General features: G+C 39.5%; 1 protein-coding gene across 3 annotated transcripts in view; it reads right to left on the reverse strand.

The window, feature by feature from the left end:
- LOC126353988 (zinc finger protein 569-like) overlaps window positions 1–18976 on the reverse strand; it is a 111925-nt gene that overhangs the window by 60946 nt on the left and 32003 nt on the right. For 2 of the 3 annotated variants that reach the window (XM_050003288.1, XM_050003289.1), the window contains 3 exons: window positions 11707–11956; window positions 2809–2930; window positions 1414–1565 (listed from right to left, as the gene is read on the reverse strand). In XM_050003288.1, coding sequence (XP_049859245.1) covers window positions 1414–1565; window positions 2809–2923 — 267 coding nt within the window. In that variant the 5' untranslated portion in view covers window positions 2924–2930; window positions 11707–11956. The remainder of the gene's footprint in view (window positions 1–1413; window positions 1566–2808; window positions 2931–11706; window positions 11957–18976) is intronic. The other variant, XM_050003287.1, reaches the window with a different exon arrangement.

The raw sequence follows: 18976 nt of genomic DNA on the forward strand, positions 1-18976 counted from the left end.
TCAGCTGACTGTTTTTGAGACCTCATTTCCATTCAGAGTATTTACATCTGTGTCCTGCACAGTATCAGCCTTAGCAGGATTTGCACTGTCTTGTGCTGCATTTTTGCTGTGGTACTATGTCACAACACAGTTTAACTGTTGTAGCTAATAATAATCATCAGGGTGAAATCTCTCATGCAGTAAGACTGAGCACTTCCTGCTATTTAGACAGGAGTGTAAGTGTGAAATGTGACTGTGTAGCCATCCAATAGGTGAGTAATTGCAATTATGACAGAAACCCTTTGAAAGTGACAACTCTCAGCCCTTTAGTTGATATGTTGGTTTAATTTTGCTACATTATTTACAAATGTGTAGCATTAAGCCTGCAATGAGCAAGAAAATGGATGTGCTTAAAAAATACTGGAACTAAACAATAACGGAGATCCACAGCTTGACACATGCATGGTACTGATTCACACCTTAGAGGCAGCAAAATCTGATGTGTTTCAAGCACTGTGTACAGAAAAATATCCAGAAAGACATATCAACAGCTACTGAAACTTCTGCGGAAGGCAAGGTATTTTTCTAATTAACTGCCATCTATGATGAAACATCAGTCCACAACTACAACCTGCAGAACAAGAGGTTGCGTACAGAATGCAGAGATGGAAGGGGGCGCTGCAGTGATGGCAAGAACTCACATGTCAACTGGAATATGTTTGAGATATAATGCCTTCTCCTATAAATATTTTGCTGTTGAACACAAGTTTCTTGAAAAATAATAGGTTGATAACAATGGCAGAGAGATTAAAACTGTGTGCCCGACCGAGACTCGAACTCTCCGCAATATCCTTTCTTTTAGGAGTGCTAGTTCTGCAAGTTTCGCAGAAGAGCTTCTGTAAAGTTTGGAGGGTAGGAGACGAGGTACTGGCAGAAGTAAAGCTGTGAGTACCGGACGTGAGTCGTGCTTCGGTAGCTCAATTGGTAGAGCACTTGCCCGCGAAAGGCAAAGGTCCCGAGTTCGAGTCTCAGTCGGGCACACAGTTTTAATCTGCCAGGAAGTTTCATATCAGCGCACACTCCGCTGCAGAGTGAAAATCTCATTAATGGCAGAGAGGTTCAGCAGTACACATGCAACCCACTGTTGGTTAACAATTCTTTTTTGTGAGGGAATGAAGAACAGTCATTTTTATTGACAAAAATACTCCCCTCCTCCAGAAAACTGAATAGAAAAATAACATATTGTTTTAGTACTTTCATTTGGCCAAGACATTTGAAGAGAAAAAAGACCATGTTTATATCTAAATGACATTCATACAGAATGCTACATAGAATTACACATCAGCTTATTGCTAATACACAGTATGGTGTTGGGAATGTGCTTAACTTTATACACAACATGAACATTTAAAACACACTTTAAAAAGTATATACCTCTGACAGGAGGGAGTCCTGTTGTCTGCTTTCTTCTGGAAGTTGAGTTTCAACCAACTGTACAGGCTCTAATGGTGCTTCTACTGTTACAGTGTTGACTATATGCATGTTTGGTAATATAACACTGTTTTCACCTTCATCTGTAGCTACTCCTGTGCCACAAATAACTAAAATGAGCCAATTTTATTAAAATTTGCACACATATGATATTTTTAAAAAAAATATATTATAAATAAATGTTACAGTTCCAACAACTGAATGGGTCAGTGCAAGGAAGTGCTAACCCCCAGTTAATTTCAAATTACTCTGATCACATAAACTGTTGTGTTTTCAAATACATCACATTGTGGTAGTAAGTTGTTCCCTATGTATTGCCTGAAAACACTGCTTGGTATACAAACTGCTTTGTCTTATTGTATTTGTGTTCTTGTTTCTGAATTTTGATAAACTTCTAACATGCAATACAAAAAATATGCTCCCATGGATTAGCAGAGTTAAAGTTTTGTTTTTTTCCAATTCGAAAACAAATACCATTAACAAAAACAATTAAGGTGCTGCGAGTAGTATATGCAGATCTGAACCACAATTCATTTTGATAAAAATGGACCATGTTTGTTCCTAAAATTTGAGAAACTGTTAATGCTTTGATTTCATTTTTAGGGTTTGTTAAACATGATTATTTAAGTTAATCTTCCAAAACCTTGAAGCAGATACCAAGTTCTCTGGTTTTGTGCTGTTTACATGTTAAAATAACTAGTGTAGCCCCATTCCCAATTTTAACATTCTTCATCAATAACAACATGCCCATGAACAAAATGTTGACAGAACACATACTACCTTTATATATGTGTAGTATGTATTTCAAAATTGTGATCATGTCATTGTATTTAGCTTTTCTGACTACTGTAGATCTGCTGCAAATTAAAACAATGAAAAACATTAATTTCTGTTAACAATACACACAGGTAGTGACATTGCCACATTGTCTACAGTGCCATAAATTTATACCTTACATTAATGAAAGCACATGGAGTTGGGATACATCATTTGTTCTCTGGGAATAAGATTATAAGTTATAATCAGTTATTTTAAAGTTGGATAATGATATTTTTGGCAATGTCATTCAATTTGATACTTCAGTACATAAAAAGTAGCGGGCGGGCCGGAGCATATCATAAAGTTGCAATCTTCCAATTTCAGGTTGGTTGTGACCTTGTGTTGCTGTTGAGATCTTCAACTTTTCTTGAAATTCTGAGAAGCATGAAGTGTTGGGAGGCTAGACAAAAAGCTTGGGACAGGTAAGGAGTGCAGCATTCATGTAATTTGTAATTAACTGAGGGTTAACACTTTCATGCTGTAGACAATAAATTGTTGAAAAAGCTTAATAAAACTCACCATCTTCTACAACCATCACTGGAACATTATCAATATCTTTGCCTTCCAGTGAATTGTTACGAATCAACACATGAGTGCCATTTGGTAAAGTGTACATCAAAACGGATTCACTCATTGCCACTCTGAAAATAAATAAGAAAGGGAAAATGAGTAAAAGCAGCAATTAATAAGAAAAATAAATCAGATTATCAAAACTGCAAAAGGTGACAGTGATTACAGTAATTTCCTAACAAAAATAGCATACCATGTTAATAAACATTATCACTGTTCTTCAGCAGAAAATTTACAGGATACTGAATTTTGTACATCCTATTGGTAGTAATTTATGTTTCACACCGACTTTTAAAAGTTTTAGAAGCTTTTTTCAATGCTTAACACCTGACTGTGTCCTTCTAAACTAAAGACCAACTTGTAATCATTATTAATAATAATAATAATAATAATAATAATAATAATAATAATAATTCAAGTTTCCTGCTGTGGCCATTTTTACAGTAGCTGCATACAAACTGCAGCAATTTAAAAGAAAAACACCTCTTGCTTGTGCCATGCAATTAATCTTCAAATTAATACATGCTTATAAGAGGTCCCAGAGTTCAGTACAATAATACTAAAAAACGCTTGCAATAATAAAGGGAAAAGAAGACAGAAAAAAATGGAATTTGTGCGAATCCTAAACATTACAGAAACAGCACTGAATAGGTAAATGAGATTAAGGGCTTACTGTTAAAATTCCTGAAATCTGCCTCCTGAGGAGGAGGGATACAATATATGAATTTGCGACAGATTACAACTGTGTGCCACAAGGGGACTCAAAACTGGAACAATGCCTTTCATGGGCAAGCTCATATTGACTGAACTTACTGTGGTAGGTTATTTCCACTGAGTGGCTTAACATTTGATTTCCCTTTATGTATTTACATTGAATTAATGCTGCAGTCTCGACTTTTCACAGCTATGTACAAAATGGACTTGAGCCTGAGGAACAGTGTGAAATAATGGATCTCTCACACGAAATGTCTTGTGCATTCCTTTTTCTTGTAGCTTCATTCCTATTAATTCATACGTATGCTAAAGGACTTCCCAGAAGACAATTTTTTCTTTAGTAACAATATTTTATAGCTAGTCTGGGAAAAACAGTTGGCACTTATTTCTACAACAAATTCGATACAATGTATCCTCCTTGGATCACAAAGTCTTAAAATTCCAATATGATCATTTATCAGCCACTGCTCACACGGAAAAGACAGCAGTGTCACCAACACAAATGCAAGACACAATACTATTCAGGCACAACTAACAACCAGTCCTAAAATTTGGAATTTTAACACTCAAGAATAAGAACAAACAGATACTGGTGCACCATACACGCACAGTAGATTGTACAGAAAATACTGAAACAACACCAATTCAAAACAGCTTTTGTCATATATCATGCCCTTAGGCTTGTTTCCTCCAAACTATAATTTTATATCTTGATAGTCACCAAAAATACAATCTTTTTCTGTACAAACATTTACCAATACACAACTTTTAGATCACTGAGCATTTCTGACCATTTGGGATGTGACAGTTAAGTTAATCCATAACACCTTTCTCCTTATGTTATGCCACTCCTCACCAGTAATTGTTTCATCTCTCAGCAGTGAAAACAGCCTTTTTCCTCCTTACTTTAATCCTGTCTTCACCAACAATTATTTCACATTTTAGAGTGTGCTCGTGCATCCCCCCCCCCCCCCCCCCCCACACACACACACAAATTCACTGGGATTCTGAAACTGCCAACCTCCTTGCCACTCCCGTACACTGATAATTCACTAATCTTAAAAAAAAAAAAAACTTTATCTCCTAAAAAGAATAGTCAAATGCGTAAGACACACACAGACATAGCAGTAATAACCATGCCCCTCTCTTCTTGGTCGACTGGAAAGGTCAATGTTACACAAAACTTGGTAATTGATAAGTTGTCAACCTAAGAATGTAAGAGAGATCAATGGGGCAAACTGATTGTTCTCTACCGAATGTGTGTGTCATAGTGTGACACTCTGGCTCATATTGTGTCACCTATAATGACAGAAATGCCCGTATAGGACCAGTGGATAAGAGAAGGTCACAAGCAAACTGATTACGGGATACTGGATCATGAAATACTACCACAGAACGGGATGATGCCTTTTCATTTGCATAGTGTTAATGGACTGTGTTGGTTCATTTCTGGAGTAGGAGCACTGCTATTGGTGCTGACAAGTCTGCAGCACTGTCTACTACAGGTTGGACTGGTGGCACACCTGCCAATGCATTTGCTGGTAGTGAGTAGATATCACAACTATTTCAGATTGCAAAGAGCACATGAACACTTCCACTGGTCTGCTGAGTAATGAAATGGAATGGTTTTGGACAAACAACACTTCAAACTGTCCTATAATGGTACATGCATACACGTTAGATGCTACCATAGTCACTGAAATCTGGCATCTTGCCCTGTTGATGGAACATGGGGTACTGCTACTTTATGGAACCATACTACAAATGCCGTGCTGTGGAAATTACGCCAACTCAAGTTGGAGACACCTGAGCAATCACCCCATAGATAGTCTTGATCTCTCCCCATGTGATTATCATACCTTTGGTCCCTTAAAAAGGTCTTGAAGGGTCAACAATTCCTGTTGGAATAGGATATGCAGCAGGCAGTTATAGATTACCTCTCACAGCAAGGCATGGTGTTTTACTAAATGAGTCAACCTGGTGCGAAGTTATGATGAGTGCCTCAATGATCATAGCACTTTTGCCTGATTGCCATTAGAATGCTGGACTGTAAAGCCTTCAAACAGAAATTCATTTATTGCTGATCCTTCATATATCCCTGTTCATACTATATAAACAAGGTGGATGGGTATTCCCAGAAACATATCCAGGACCTCCAGATCCATGCTACAACATTTGCAGGCACTGATTGCACCACGTATGAGCTTCAGCCTCAACTAAATTCTCAAACTTAGATCAGCAGTCTTACTCATTTGTGTATTAACATGCATTAAAATTTCTGTATAAATTAATTTTTCTTCCACTTCATTTCATCCCTTTTGTCACTTTTATCTTGTCTGACTTTTCCTAGTAGTCTATTAAAAGGTTCTCTTATTTTACTTCCTTACCAGATGGTGGTCCTGGTTTTGAAAGCTTGAAATTTATGTTTTATGTGGAACTTTATTACTAGGAAGTAAACATGTTTATTATTTTGATTATTACTAACTTCACTGGTTGCATAATACCTTCTCTAAATCTATACTTTAAAAACCACTGTGAAGTTTATGGCACAGGGCACTTTCCATTGAACCATATATGAGGATTTGTAGATTTCTCACTTAATATCATATCCTGAAATGTTATAAGATGGCTTTCACACAATAACTGGAGCCTATCTTCAAGTGTTGCTCTTTTGGTTTTTCAGCATTTCCGTGATGCCTTCCCGTGAGTAACACAAACCTGTGACAGTATGTGCTTCCCTTCATTATATACACAGCCAAATTTATTCAAATAGGTTTTTATTAAAACTGTCTTCATGGCACTAAAAACAACAAAATTGACCAGTTCCGATTGTTAAGAAGTCATCATCACAACTTTTTAAAAACTGCAACAGCTACAGTTAAGTATAAAACTGAGAACCGGGCATTTTTTATATTCATGCACTTTATAGTTTTATTTTTAACAATACAAATTGCAAGGTTAGCAGTGAAAACCAGTTAACTATGTGTGATTATGGAAATTTTAATAGAATCATATTTTTATATCTCATTATGTCTGAGTTCAGAATATGTTATAAGATTCTACAAACAATGGATGTCAATGATATTACTTCTGATACCCTTCTTACAGACTGCTAAGACTGAAAGAGGGGCTAATCAACTGCAGTTGTTAAATAATAGCTGACACAGATTCCATTAAACTCTTGGGCTTTGCTAAATTTTAGTGATTTCAGTTGTTTCTCAATGTGACTGATATTAACACCAGTATCACTCATATTTGCACTGGTGAGAGGAGTACACTGGTTCAGGGAACAGAAAATCTGTACACTGTTGTTTAAAAAATACATATAGTCTATGACTGCCTGAATATTTAATAGAGTATTGTTTAAAATCTGAAGTAAATATGTCAAGAACTTTTAAGATTTTTAACAACATTTCTATATATTATATACTCAAAAATATTTACACCCTATGTTTGTCCAAATATTTATTATAGTAATGGGTAAAAATTTGAAGTAAACCAGTCAAGTGTGATTTGAAATATTTGGTAACAATGCTTCTCCTTTACATATTATTTATTTACATACACTGGAGTGGCGAAAGTCATGGGACAGCAATAAGCACATATACAGATGGTAGCAGTATCGCATATACAAGATATAAAAGAGCAGTATGTTGATGGAGAAGTTATCTGTACTTGGGTGATTCATGTGAAAATGTTTACAATGTGATTATGGCCACACGACTGGAATTAACAGACTGTGAATATGGAATAGTAGTTGGAGCAAGATGGAGCTGGATGCAAGGGACGTTCCATTTCGGAAATCATTAGGGAATTCAACATTCCGAGATTCACACTGTCAAGAGTGTGCCAAGAATACCAAATTTCAGGCATTTCCTCCTGCCACAGACAATGCAGTGGTCACTGGTCTGCACTTAATGACCAAGAGCAGTGGCATTTACTTAGCTACAATTGCAAGAAATGGGCCCTCGGTCACTATTTTTTGACTTAATTAACCTGGTTTTGACATTATTAGGAGTGCCTTCATCAGAATTGAAAACACTTAAAATGGCCTATAACACAGTCACAGAGTTACAGGGTAAGACATTTTTATATAAAGAGTGTAAGTACTGAATAACAGTAAAAGACAGAGGCAGTACTTATGTGTCACATATAAAATAATTAACACCCCAGAAGGGCTTTAGTCACAAAATATTTAAGATGGAATAAGTGAAGGCGTTATTTTGTTAACAAGGGCACCTAAGTCTGTAGCATCCTGGGGCTGTACAGGTATGAGCAGCAGCCCATAGTGGCTTGCCTTCATTTATTCCATCTGAAATATTTTGTGACTAAAGCCCTTTTGGTGTGTTAATTATTTTATATGTGACATGTAAGTACTGCCTCTGTCTTTTACTGTTAATTAGTACTTACAATCTTTATATAAAAATGTCTTACCCTATAACTATGTGACTATGTTACAGGCCATTTTAAGTGTTTTCAATTCTGATGAAGGCACTCCTAGTAGTGTTGAAACCAGGTTAATTAAGTATAAAAATAGTGACTGGGGGCTCATTTCTTGCAATTGTAACCTAGACATGGTCTCTGAACATGCAGCCATGTTTAACTTTAAGCATTTATTTAGAGTAGTCCCTGCTAACAGATGAATAATACAGCATGAAATAACCTCAGAGAACAATGTGGGATGTACTACGAACATATACGTTAGGACAGTGCTGTGAAATTTGGTGTTAATGGGCTGTGGCTGCAGATGACCAATGCGAGTGCCTACAGCATGACATCGCTCGCAGTGCCTCTCCTAGGCGCATGACTGTATCGGTTGGATCCTAGATGACTGAGAAACTGTGGTCTGTCCAGATGAGTCCAAATTTCAGTTTGTAAGAGCTGATGGTAGCATTTGTGTGTGGTGCAGACCCCCCCCCCCCCCCCCATGAAGTCATAGACCGAAGTTGCCAACAATGCAGTGTCTGAGCTGGTGGTGGCTTCATGACTGTGTGGGCTGTATTTACATGGGATGGACTGTGTCTTCTGGTTCAACTGAACCAATCATTGACTTGAAATGGTTATGTTCGGCTAATTGGAGACCATCTGCAGCCATTCATGGGCTTCATGCTCCCAAACAACAATATCACATTGCTCGGCCACAACTGTTCCTGACTAGTTCGAAGAACATTATGGACAATTCAAGCGAGTGATATGGCTGCCCAGAGCACCCTACATAAGTCCCGTCAAACATCTTTGGGACATAATCATGAGGTTAGTCCAGGCACAAAATACTACACCGACAACAGTTTCGCAATTACAAACAGCTGTAGAGGCAGCATGGCTCTATATTTCTGCTGGGGACTTCCAATACCTTGTTGAGTCCGTGCCACTTTGAGTTGCCGCACTACGCTGGGGAAAAGGACATCCACTGTGATATTAGGAGGAATCCCATGACTTCTGTCATCTCAGTGTATTATATGCATCAATAAATATACAGCCTACTGTCTGTCTGAATGTCCATTAGGGTATTGTGTAAAATTTTGTGTACATCTGTAAAGAATGTTTTGAGATTTTTAGTAACAATGTTTCTCTCTCTCTCTCTCTCTCTCTCTCTCTCTCTCTCTCTCTCTCTCACACACACACACACGCACACATACACGTCTGTTCATTATAATTAATGTGGTGTAAAAATTAGAATTAATTTGTTCAAGAACTTTTTGAGATTTTTGGTAATAATGTTTCCAATTTATATACTACATATTTATTTATATATGATACAAACTTAAAAATAGGTGTATAAAACCACAGTCATATTCGCATTCAACATTCTGTCAAACTGCAAGTCAATCGACCAACTAATTTTCAAATATGAGTGCAAATGTACACAGGCTAATTTTTTATACAAAAAGATTTTTGAAGAAGCAATTTTACATTTAATAGCTGCCCTTCATATGCACAGTGTGACCTACAGGAAGAGAGAGCAGTGAGTTTCCATTCTTCAGTATTATGCTCTATTCACAAAGATGCCATCTGACCATTCACACACATCATTGCATTCAAAAAGATTGTTTTTCATTTCAACGAATGGCATTAAGTCTCTTTCTAATTGCCTATAAACACATGCTTTCACATATTTTTTTCAGGCAATTCCAGTGCTGAACCCTGAAGCCTTGCTTTTTGGTGACTCCATACACAGCAAAAGTGATTCGCACTGTTTACATATTTACGTGAAACCTTGAATCTGAATTAATCTGAGATGTAAACATAATAAATCTGTGACAATTCAAGTTTTCCCGGTGAATGTGTTGTAAATAGTCTTCATGAGTTTGCCACTGGTTCATGTTGTGCAAATTCCACAATATTTCCTCGGAGCAACTGTCCAACATCTTCAGGTGGTTCAACCTTGCTCATGGCTAGGTACAAGTGATGGTATCCGCACACCAATGCCCCATTTTAGAACATGCACACGAAGAATGTGCAGCTGCAGAAATCGTGCATGCGCAGTGATTTGCCCTATTCAAACTCCATCTTCTTAAAATCGCAGAGTGGCTCTCCCGCAAGTGTGCTGTACACTGCGTTTGTCAGCACATGTGTGGGAGAGCCGCTCTGCGATTTTCGACAGGGGGAATTTGAATAGGGCAAATCACTGTGGATGTCAATTTCGGTGACTGCGCATTCTTCGCACACGTCTTCTAAAAATGGGGCGTCGGTGTGTTGATACCGTCAGTCGTACCTAGCCATGAGCAAGGTTGAACATCTGAATGTGTGGGACAGTTGTTCTGAGGAAACATTGTGGACTTTGCACAACGTGATCTGGTGGCAAACACGGGAAGACTATTTACAACATAATAAATCTGCTTCAAAAATTTAGATTATGAACATTTCTTTTGTATACATCAATATAAATAAAAGTTTGGGCTTGATTTCTTATTTATCTGCAAAAAATTTAACTACAAACACAAATAATTACTGAAGCTGAAGAGTAGATAGATTCTCTAAGCGCAACAGAGGGCATTTACGTAAGCACAATGGCTTCTCTAGGAACAATATATGGCATACTCAGTGTTGACAGCACTTATTTGTAACAATAAAAAAAATTACCAACATTCGAAATTTCCCTAACGAATTGAGAGCCAAGTAAACATTTTAAACATCTTACTTGTTTATTTCATATTGAAATCAAAAGGAGTTAAGTATTTTTTACTCTGATAGATTTTGTATATAGACTATTGAGATTAATGTACTCTAGCTATAAACTACATTCAGACTGATTCAGAGATATGACCACTGGACGGGAAAACTTATACTGCTAACAGTCAACAGACAGTATCAAACTGATTCCTAACAACTTCCATTGATAATATCTACAAAGACAAATTAAAATATCAGTTCAAAGTCAATGGGTCGAAAGCCACATAAGAAAACAGCGCTTCGAATTTCCATAGAAACAACAGTAATTTATTGGCTTCTATAAGACCTAATCAAGTCTCCAGTTAGTTCATGGCCCCATGCTCTGATACGAGGCCTATGCCTATGAAGCATATGCATACTTACTAAACCTTTAATGCTGGCACCAAAGACTGGAAAATGACTCATCAAAACTAGACGCCTGCACACAGGAAAGCATCTGCAAATTCTTGCAGGCTTTATGCATCAGGACAGATAACTTTGTAGAGTAATTATTAACTCCAAATTCAGAGACATTCGACACTTTTAAACAACATATGTGATCCAATGGGACCACAATTTGCCGAGAGCTGGATGTGTCGTTCATGTGAAAATGTTCTGTCCAGCAGAACAATGAAATACATGTCAGTACATAGAGTGTGGAAACAGTAATCAATAAAACTGCTCAAATTATTGTGTATTTAAGTCCACCATTATTTATGGGATAGTAAATATTCATATCAATGGATCAGGAGCACACTACCTATGCTGGAATAGTTAGATAAAATCTGCAGGAAATTAGCAATCTTATCTTCTGTTAGTAATAGATGACCCCCCAAGAAGAAGACATTTCCCAAAGAATTGTGGTTCACAACCAACTTTCGACCATGTATATAAATCCAGTTTGTAACCATCTCAGTATCAGAATCAGTTTCACGACTTTCATGAAGTGTTTCTTCAAGCACAGGATACAATCTACCATACCTGCTGTATCTGTACTAGACGTTTCACTCAATGGTCCAAACGACACTGTGTTGCTCGAAATACCACCACTTATAAGTAGTAGTATTTGATACTGTAGGAATAGCAACTATGTTATCTGCATCAGTCTGTTCCAAATTCTGAATCTTCTATATGCTCTTTGGTAACCACTTTCCAGTAGTTCATTACGCAATCAGCCAACACTTCATCTTCCATGGAACCGTGCCAACTCCATGAAGCCATTCTTATAGATCTAAAAGAAATATTCATGAATGTCAGTATAATCCCTCTAACTACAAAAACCAACCAAATGCCTATAACATTCAAATGTATGCATAAACTGTTTTCCAATAAACATATACAATGCTGATTGGTCACAAACAACAGATCTTGGGTGTTTCATAGAAATGCTGTATTGATTCCTAGAGGAATTCAAAGTATATGTGCACCAAAAACCAGATCCTAGCATTGTAATTAATGAGCAGATTGCAAGCAACAGGAATTGGTTTTTTAATATCTTTGATGATGTGTTACTTTCATGGTCTCATTTAGGACTGCTGCCTTCATGACACGCATTTATCATGCTTCTGTTTGCTTCACTGGTTTATTTCTATATGAATACATACTGGTTTTTGCAATGGTCATGTGACCATTTGTAAAAATGTGTGTCTGGGCTTTTCTAGTTTGCCCAACACTTGGAATTTGTTGCCTTTAAGTATAAATATAGCTTGTGACTGGGTATTGCTAACCTAAGCACAGCATGCTTCTCTTGCAACAGTTTTTTGCTGTTTTTTAAATAAAGATTTGGTGTTTCCAGAATGAGATTTTCACTCTGCAGCGGAGTGTGCGCTGATATGAAACTTCCTGGCAGATTAAAACTGTGTGCCCGACCGAGACTCGAACTCGGGACCTTTGCCTTTCGCGGGCAAGTGCTCTAACATCTGAGCTACCGAAGCACGACTCACGCCCGGTACTCACAGCTTTACTTCTGCCAGTATCCGTCTCCTACCTTCCAAACTTTACAGAAGCTCTCCTGCGAACCTTGCAGAACTAGCACTCCTGAAAGAAAGGAGAGCTTCTGTAAAGTTTGGAAGGTAGGAGACGGATACTGGCAGAAGTAAAGCTGTGAGTACCGGGCGTGAGTCGTGCTTCGGTAGCTCAGATGGTAGAGCACTTGCCCGCGAAAGGCAAAGGTCCCGAGTTCGAGTCTCGGTCGGGCACACAGTTTTAATCTGCCAGGAAGTTTCAAAGATTTGGTGGTTTGCTCATAATTTTCAACTGTTGTCTTCATAATTTTTGTTCACACCGACTTTATATTGAAGGGTGTCCCATTGAGATTACCACTTGCCTGTGTACTTTCATCAGTTTTGATTATTGTGTGACACACACACACACACACACACACACACACACACACACACACACACACACACACACACAACCTCTGACAATAAAGTTTGATGAATGAAGGCAGAACGGTCGATCGGGCATCACTGGCAACTCACAATGGTGCACTTGCGCAGTGGCCGGTGCTGACAACTTGCCCCCACCGTAGTACAGTTGAGCATCGTGTGTGTTCTGTGTTAGACCTGTTGGACAAAGTGCTTGTTTACTGAGTTAGTTCAGAACTGATAACAGAACAATGAACTAGCAAAGGATCAAATTAAAGTTTTGTTTTAAGCTTGGCAAGACACTGGAAGAAACACAAGCAATGCTGGTACATGTTTATGGGGATCAAGCACTGTCCGTAAAGTGTGTGTACGAGTGGTTCACCCATTTTTGAGGAGGCCGGGAAGGTGTTTCCGACAATCTCCATAGCTTATGACCAGCAACTGCCGTCAGTGACGAAAGCATTGAGAAAGTGAAGACATTAATCATGAACGACTGTCGATTAACTGTGTGCATGATAGAGGGTGAACTGCAGATGAACCGTGAATCTGCGTGACAAATCCTTACCCAGGAGTTAGGGAAGAGGAAAGTGTGTTGTCTTGTGCCATACCACTTGACTGATGATCAGAAGCAGGCAGGTTTAGAGGCTTCACAGGATTTTGTTAAAATGGTGGATGCAACACCCAATTTCTTGAACCATATTGTCACTGAGGACGAAACCTGGTGTCTTCATTATGACCCTGAAATGAAACAGCAAAGAATGGAATGGCATTCTCATCAGAAAAAGGTCAGAGCCATAAAATCAAGCTTCAAAATGATGCTCATCACCTTTTTCAATAGTCAAGGCATTATTCACAAGGAATTTCTACCTGAGGGAACAACATTGAACGCTGCAAGGTACACTGAAATTCTGACCCATTTCATGCAACGTCAATACAGGGTACAACCCCAGTACACACATCAAGGTTCCTGATTTTTTTGTTCATGACAACTCTCACCAACACACAGCTAACATCATCAAACAGGTCTTGACAAAAAAAGGGGTGGTGCAACTTGAACATCCACCACACTTGCCAGATCTCAATCCTCCAGACTTCTTCCTGTTCTCTTGACTCAAACTCACTTTGAAAGGAAAGAGATTTGATGAAATTCCTGACATCTAATAAACCGTGGCGCAGCTTTTGATCATCATCCCAATGGAAAACTTCATGCAAAGTTTCCAAGACATGCATCAAAAATGGTTCAAATGGCTCTGAGCACTATGGTACTGAGGTCATCAGTCCCCTAGATCTTAGAACTACTTAAACCTAACTAACCTACGAACATCACATACATCCATGCCCGAGACAGGATTCGAACCTGCGACCATAGCGGTCACACGGTTCCAGACTGTAGTGCCTAGAACTTCTCGGCCAAACTGGCCTGTGGAGATGTATCGCAGAGCTCAGCAGTGCATGGTTATGGGAGGTGACTATTTCAAAGGAAAATAAGGTAACTGTAGTTTACAGTTCATCTATGTTAATGTTACAGTACCATTTACTGAACTTTATTGTCAGAGGTTGTATCTTGGTTTTTCATTCTTCAGAATGAGTGTGAGAACTGCATCTATGTTGTCCTGAGTGCAGCAAGCTGTTGTGTAGCAGCATTTGGCAGCTTTTTTACTCCTGATTTTACGATTTATTCCTATGGTTTTATTATATGACTTCAAATTTGAATTCTTGTGTAAAAATAATAGTTTTTTAAATATCCTCTTCCCTCCATATCTTGTATCTCTGAATTTAGTTTGAATCATGTGCTTTGTAAATGCTACTGTTATTATTTATTATCTCTATTTTATACATATGTATTTTAATGTACTACATGGGTTCTTCATGTTAATGTTGCTGCTATTCACTGTCAAACATCATCACTAACTGTAGCCTTTTTATTACTTACTGTAATTTTTATTTATTTTTTGTGTTTGATATCATTTGATGAACTAATTTGGCACGCCAACTGGTGGGCTTTTAGTTTACTTTGATCTGGTTAGCATGGTTTGTTAACTTTAGTTTTCATGTTCAACCATTGCACTTGACTGTTTTTCTCTGTGAAATCTCGTGCACTATGTGTCAGTGCTTATGCAACTTTCTTTATTATGTACACTGGTTTGTATTCTGTAAATATGCCTTTCACTTATTTTTATCTTACTGTGTGGGTCATGAAGCATTTTTGTGCTCATGATATAAAAATATTTTTTAACAGGTAATAAAGAGACTGAATTCAACACAACATTCCTATGAAACACCTAAGATCTATTATTAGTGACCAGTCAGCATTGTATATGTTTACTGGATTAATCATAATGGTCACATACCTCATGCACAACTTCAAGCCACAACTGCAATGAATTGTTTTTGTTATGTTGCATATTTTCAGTAACACCCTACAAAAGCACTGCCAATGGAGATAATTTACTTTACCTCAGCAACTAACATTTTCTAGATAATTTGTGAAACAATGTTATCTGAAATGTTCATTCTTCATTAGAATAAGCATTTCATAGCATAAACTTGGATGTAACTAGGAAATGTAACTATGAACAGAATTTATGGTAACCTACTTGCTTAAATGTATGGCACGGAAGAGAACTAGCTATAAATATGCTTAAAAATAACTCCCATATTGAATTTACACTTTACAATCCAGGATATGCTGCTGTGAATTGAATTAACTGTTGTTTATACCAGAAGATATCAGGAGAGTAAATCCACGGGTGATAAATGCCAGCTGAACACAAAACCAGCTCTGAAGGAGAGTGCCTAATGCCTATCAGTACGTATTCGTACCTTTACTCACTTGTTTGCCGGTATCTCTAGACTGTTGACTTAAAAACAAAAAAATGGCATTCGTACCAATCAGACAATTATTGTGAATTTATTAATGCCAATACAATTGATTGATTGTAATAAATAAAGTAATTAAGAGCATTTAAGACCAGTGGCAACAATATTTATGAGTATCACTTTCACCCTTTAAGATCAAACCAATTCAGCAATGTCCGTAGTACCAACTTCTCCAGTGCCTGCAAGAGGATCAGTAAATTATTCACTGGCAAGCGTAAAATCGCAATACGGTCAAAGAATGTACTGGGGATGTAACACCCTCACTCAATATTGTAAATTTATAGTGTTTTACGGCTTATGAAGCTATGTTGGATACTGTAATAACTTCAAGTTGAACAAATATATTTCAAGGAAGACGCAATACATGAAAGTCACAGATCAAGAAAACAGCGTAAGACGTGTGTACACTTTAACAGTCATATCATAACTAAGTCCAAGTGTAGCGGCCGCTGGCTGGCTGGCCGCTTAGGTGGCGCTGCTACTGCATGGCTGGCAGCCAGCGCCGCATGTAGAAGATGCGCGTAACTGCACGGCGGCACTTTGAAAGATCAGTGAGTCACAACACTTTTCCCCCCTTTGAATTTTTTGCACAGGTCTTGATGGACGTGGCCTGTAGATTGCTAACGTCCATAGGTGTTGTTTCACTGGCCGTAAAGTCTCGAGGAGGAGGCTTCCCGTACGGATCGAGGTGTCCCCAATGATAATGGGTCGAGATGACAGGAGACACAGGGGTCGAATCTGCTGGGCTGGGGCCCCATGCACCAATCTGCCCATTGCGGCATGTCCGGTTGTTATAACAGGAGACATGGGTGATGTGTCCGTGTCCGTAGGAGAAGGAGGCGAGTACAGTTGCTCCGACAGATGATGGTCATCTGGTTCCTGCATGGACACGTCTCCTGCTGGTGTCAGTTCTTGTGCTGGCACCGATATGATGGTGAGAGGACTACTTTGTGAGTAATGAGAGACTCCAGTATCCCGAGCGTCAGGTAGAGCCGAACGCACTGTAGCAGCATCTGGAACAGGCGTTGCCAGCACACGAGACCGAAGCTGGTCCGAATGACACACTGCAACACCCGTGTCCGTCTGGATTTCATACAGGTGTCGACCACAGTGTCGTAAGATGCGGGCAGGACTCCATTTTTGCCGCCTGCCATATCCCCGTACCCATACAAGGTTGTCGGCGGTGAACCGGCCAAGCGAAGGCACCCACGGCCGTGAGGTGAAAGGCCACAGAAGATGAAGTAGCGTGCAGGGCTGTTGGCCATGTAAGAGGTCAGCAGGGCTGTGGTCACCCATGGGGGTGAAACAGTAAGAAGCCAGAAATTGGAGAAGCACATCATCAGCAGCAGAAGAAGTCAGGAGTTTCCTCATCTGACCCTTAAATGTGCGAACCAGTCATTCAGCCTCACCGTTTGACTGTGGATGGAACAGAGGGGCCATGACATGCATGACGCCATGACGGGCACAAATATCCACAAAATCGGAAGAGGCAAACTGCGGACCATTATTAGTAACAAGAGTAGAGGGAAGGTCTTCCAAAGAGAAAATGCAAGCTAGAGCATTGGTGGTTGCCGCGGTGGTAGGCGATGTGCAACGGACAATGAAAGGAAAGTTAGAGTAGGCGTCAATAAAGAGAAGCCAATAAGTACCCAAAAAAGGCCCCACGTAGTCAGCATGAATACGCTCCCAGGGCTTCTCAGGCAAAGGCCATGGTGACAAAGATGACTTTGGGGCGGCGGACTGTGACGCACAAGGGCCGCAGGCAGCAACCATGAATGCGATTTCAGAGTCAATGCCGGGCAGTACACATGACGGCACGCCAGAGATACCCGAGTGCCCTTGGTGAAGGAGCCACAAGACCGAAGCACGAAAAGATGCAGGTACCACAACACGCGGCGAAGCATTGTCGGTGGAAAGGAGGAAACACCATCCCTAGCCGTGAGGCGGTAACGCAAACGGTAGTAGTTCCGCAATGGATCAGAAGTCTTAGCGGATGGATGATCTGGCCAACTCTTCTGAATACAGTGTAAAACCCAGGAGAGGGTAGGGTCAGAACCGGTAGCAGCAACCAGCCGGTTCCCGGTGATGGGGAGCCCATCCACAACCCGCTGCTCGGCAACATCCAGGTGGAAACACAAAAGTTCGTCCCTATCGAATGCCAGATCAGGACCCATGGGAAGGCGAGACAGTGCATCAGCATTCGCATGTTGAGCCATCGGCCGGAAATGAATTTCATAATTGAAACGAGACAAGTAAAGAGCCCAACTCTGGAGGCTGTGTGCAGCCTTGTCGGGAAGTGACGTTGATGGATGAAACAAAGAAACAAGTGGTTTGTGATCCGTAACAAGATGAAATTTCGATCCATAGAGACAAACACCAAACTTATGAAGAGCATAAATAATGGCCAAAGCTTCTTTTTCAATTTGAGAATACTTTTGTTGGGCATCCATGAGACTTTTGGAGGCATAAGCAATGGATTGTTCAGAACCGTCAGAAAAACGGTGCACAAGGACTGCATCGACCACGTATTGAGAGGTGTGCGTTGCAAGAACAAGATGTTGGCCAGGTTGATAAGTAGACAGGCACGGGGCCTGTTTCAGGATAGTCTTCAATTTCTGGAAAGCCGCATCGCATGACGCGAACCACTGAAATGGCACGTTTTTATGCAACAGGTGACAAAGGCTGAGCCACCGAAGTAGCAGACGGTAAAAACTTGTGGTAGTATGCTATTTTCCCCAAGAAGGCCTGCAGTTCCTTACCAGATGTAGGGTGAGGAAGGGGATCGATCGCAGCGACAGTTTGCTGAAGTGGACGAATACCATCCCGAGAGAGTTGAAACACCGAGTACGTGACAGATGTCTGAAAAAATTTTGGTTTCTGAAGATTACACTAAAGCCTGGAAGTCTGTAAGACATGAAAAAGTGTGCGGAAATTTTGAAGATGTTTGTCAGTGGTGGAGCCAGTGACAACAATGTCGTCCTGGTAATTTATACATCCAGGGA

The sequence above is a fragment of the Schistocerca gregaria genome, chromosome 3, assembly GCF_023897955.1.
Source record: "Schistocerca gregaria isolate iqSchGreg1 chromosome 3, iqSchGreg1.2, whole genome shotgun sequence".
Lineage (NCBI taxonomy): Eukaryota > Metazoa > Arthropoda > Insecta > Orthoptera > Acrididae > Schistocerca > Schistocerca gregaria.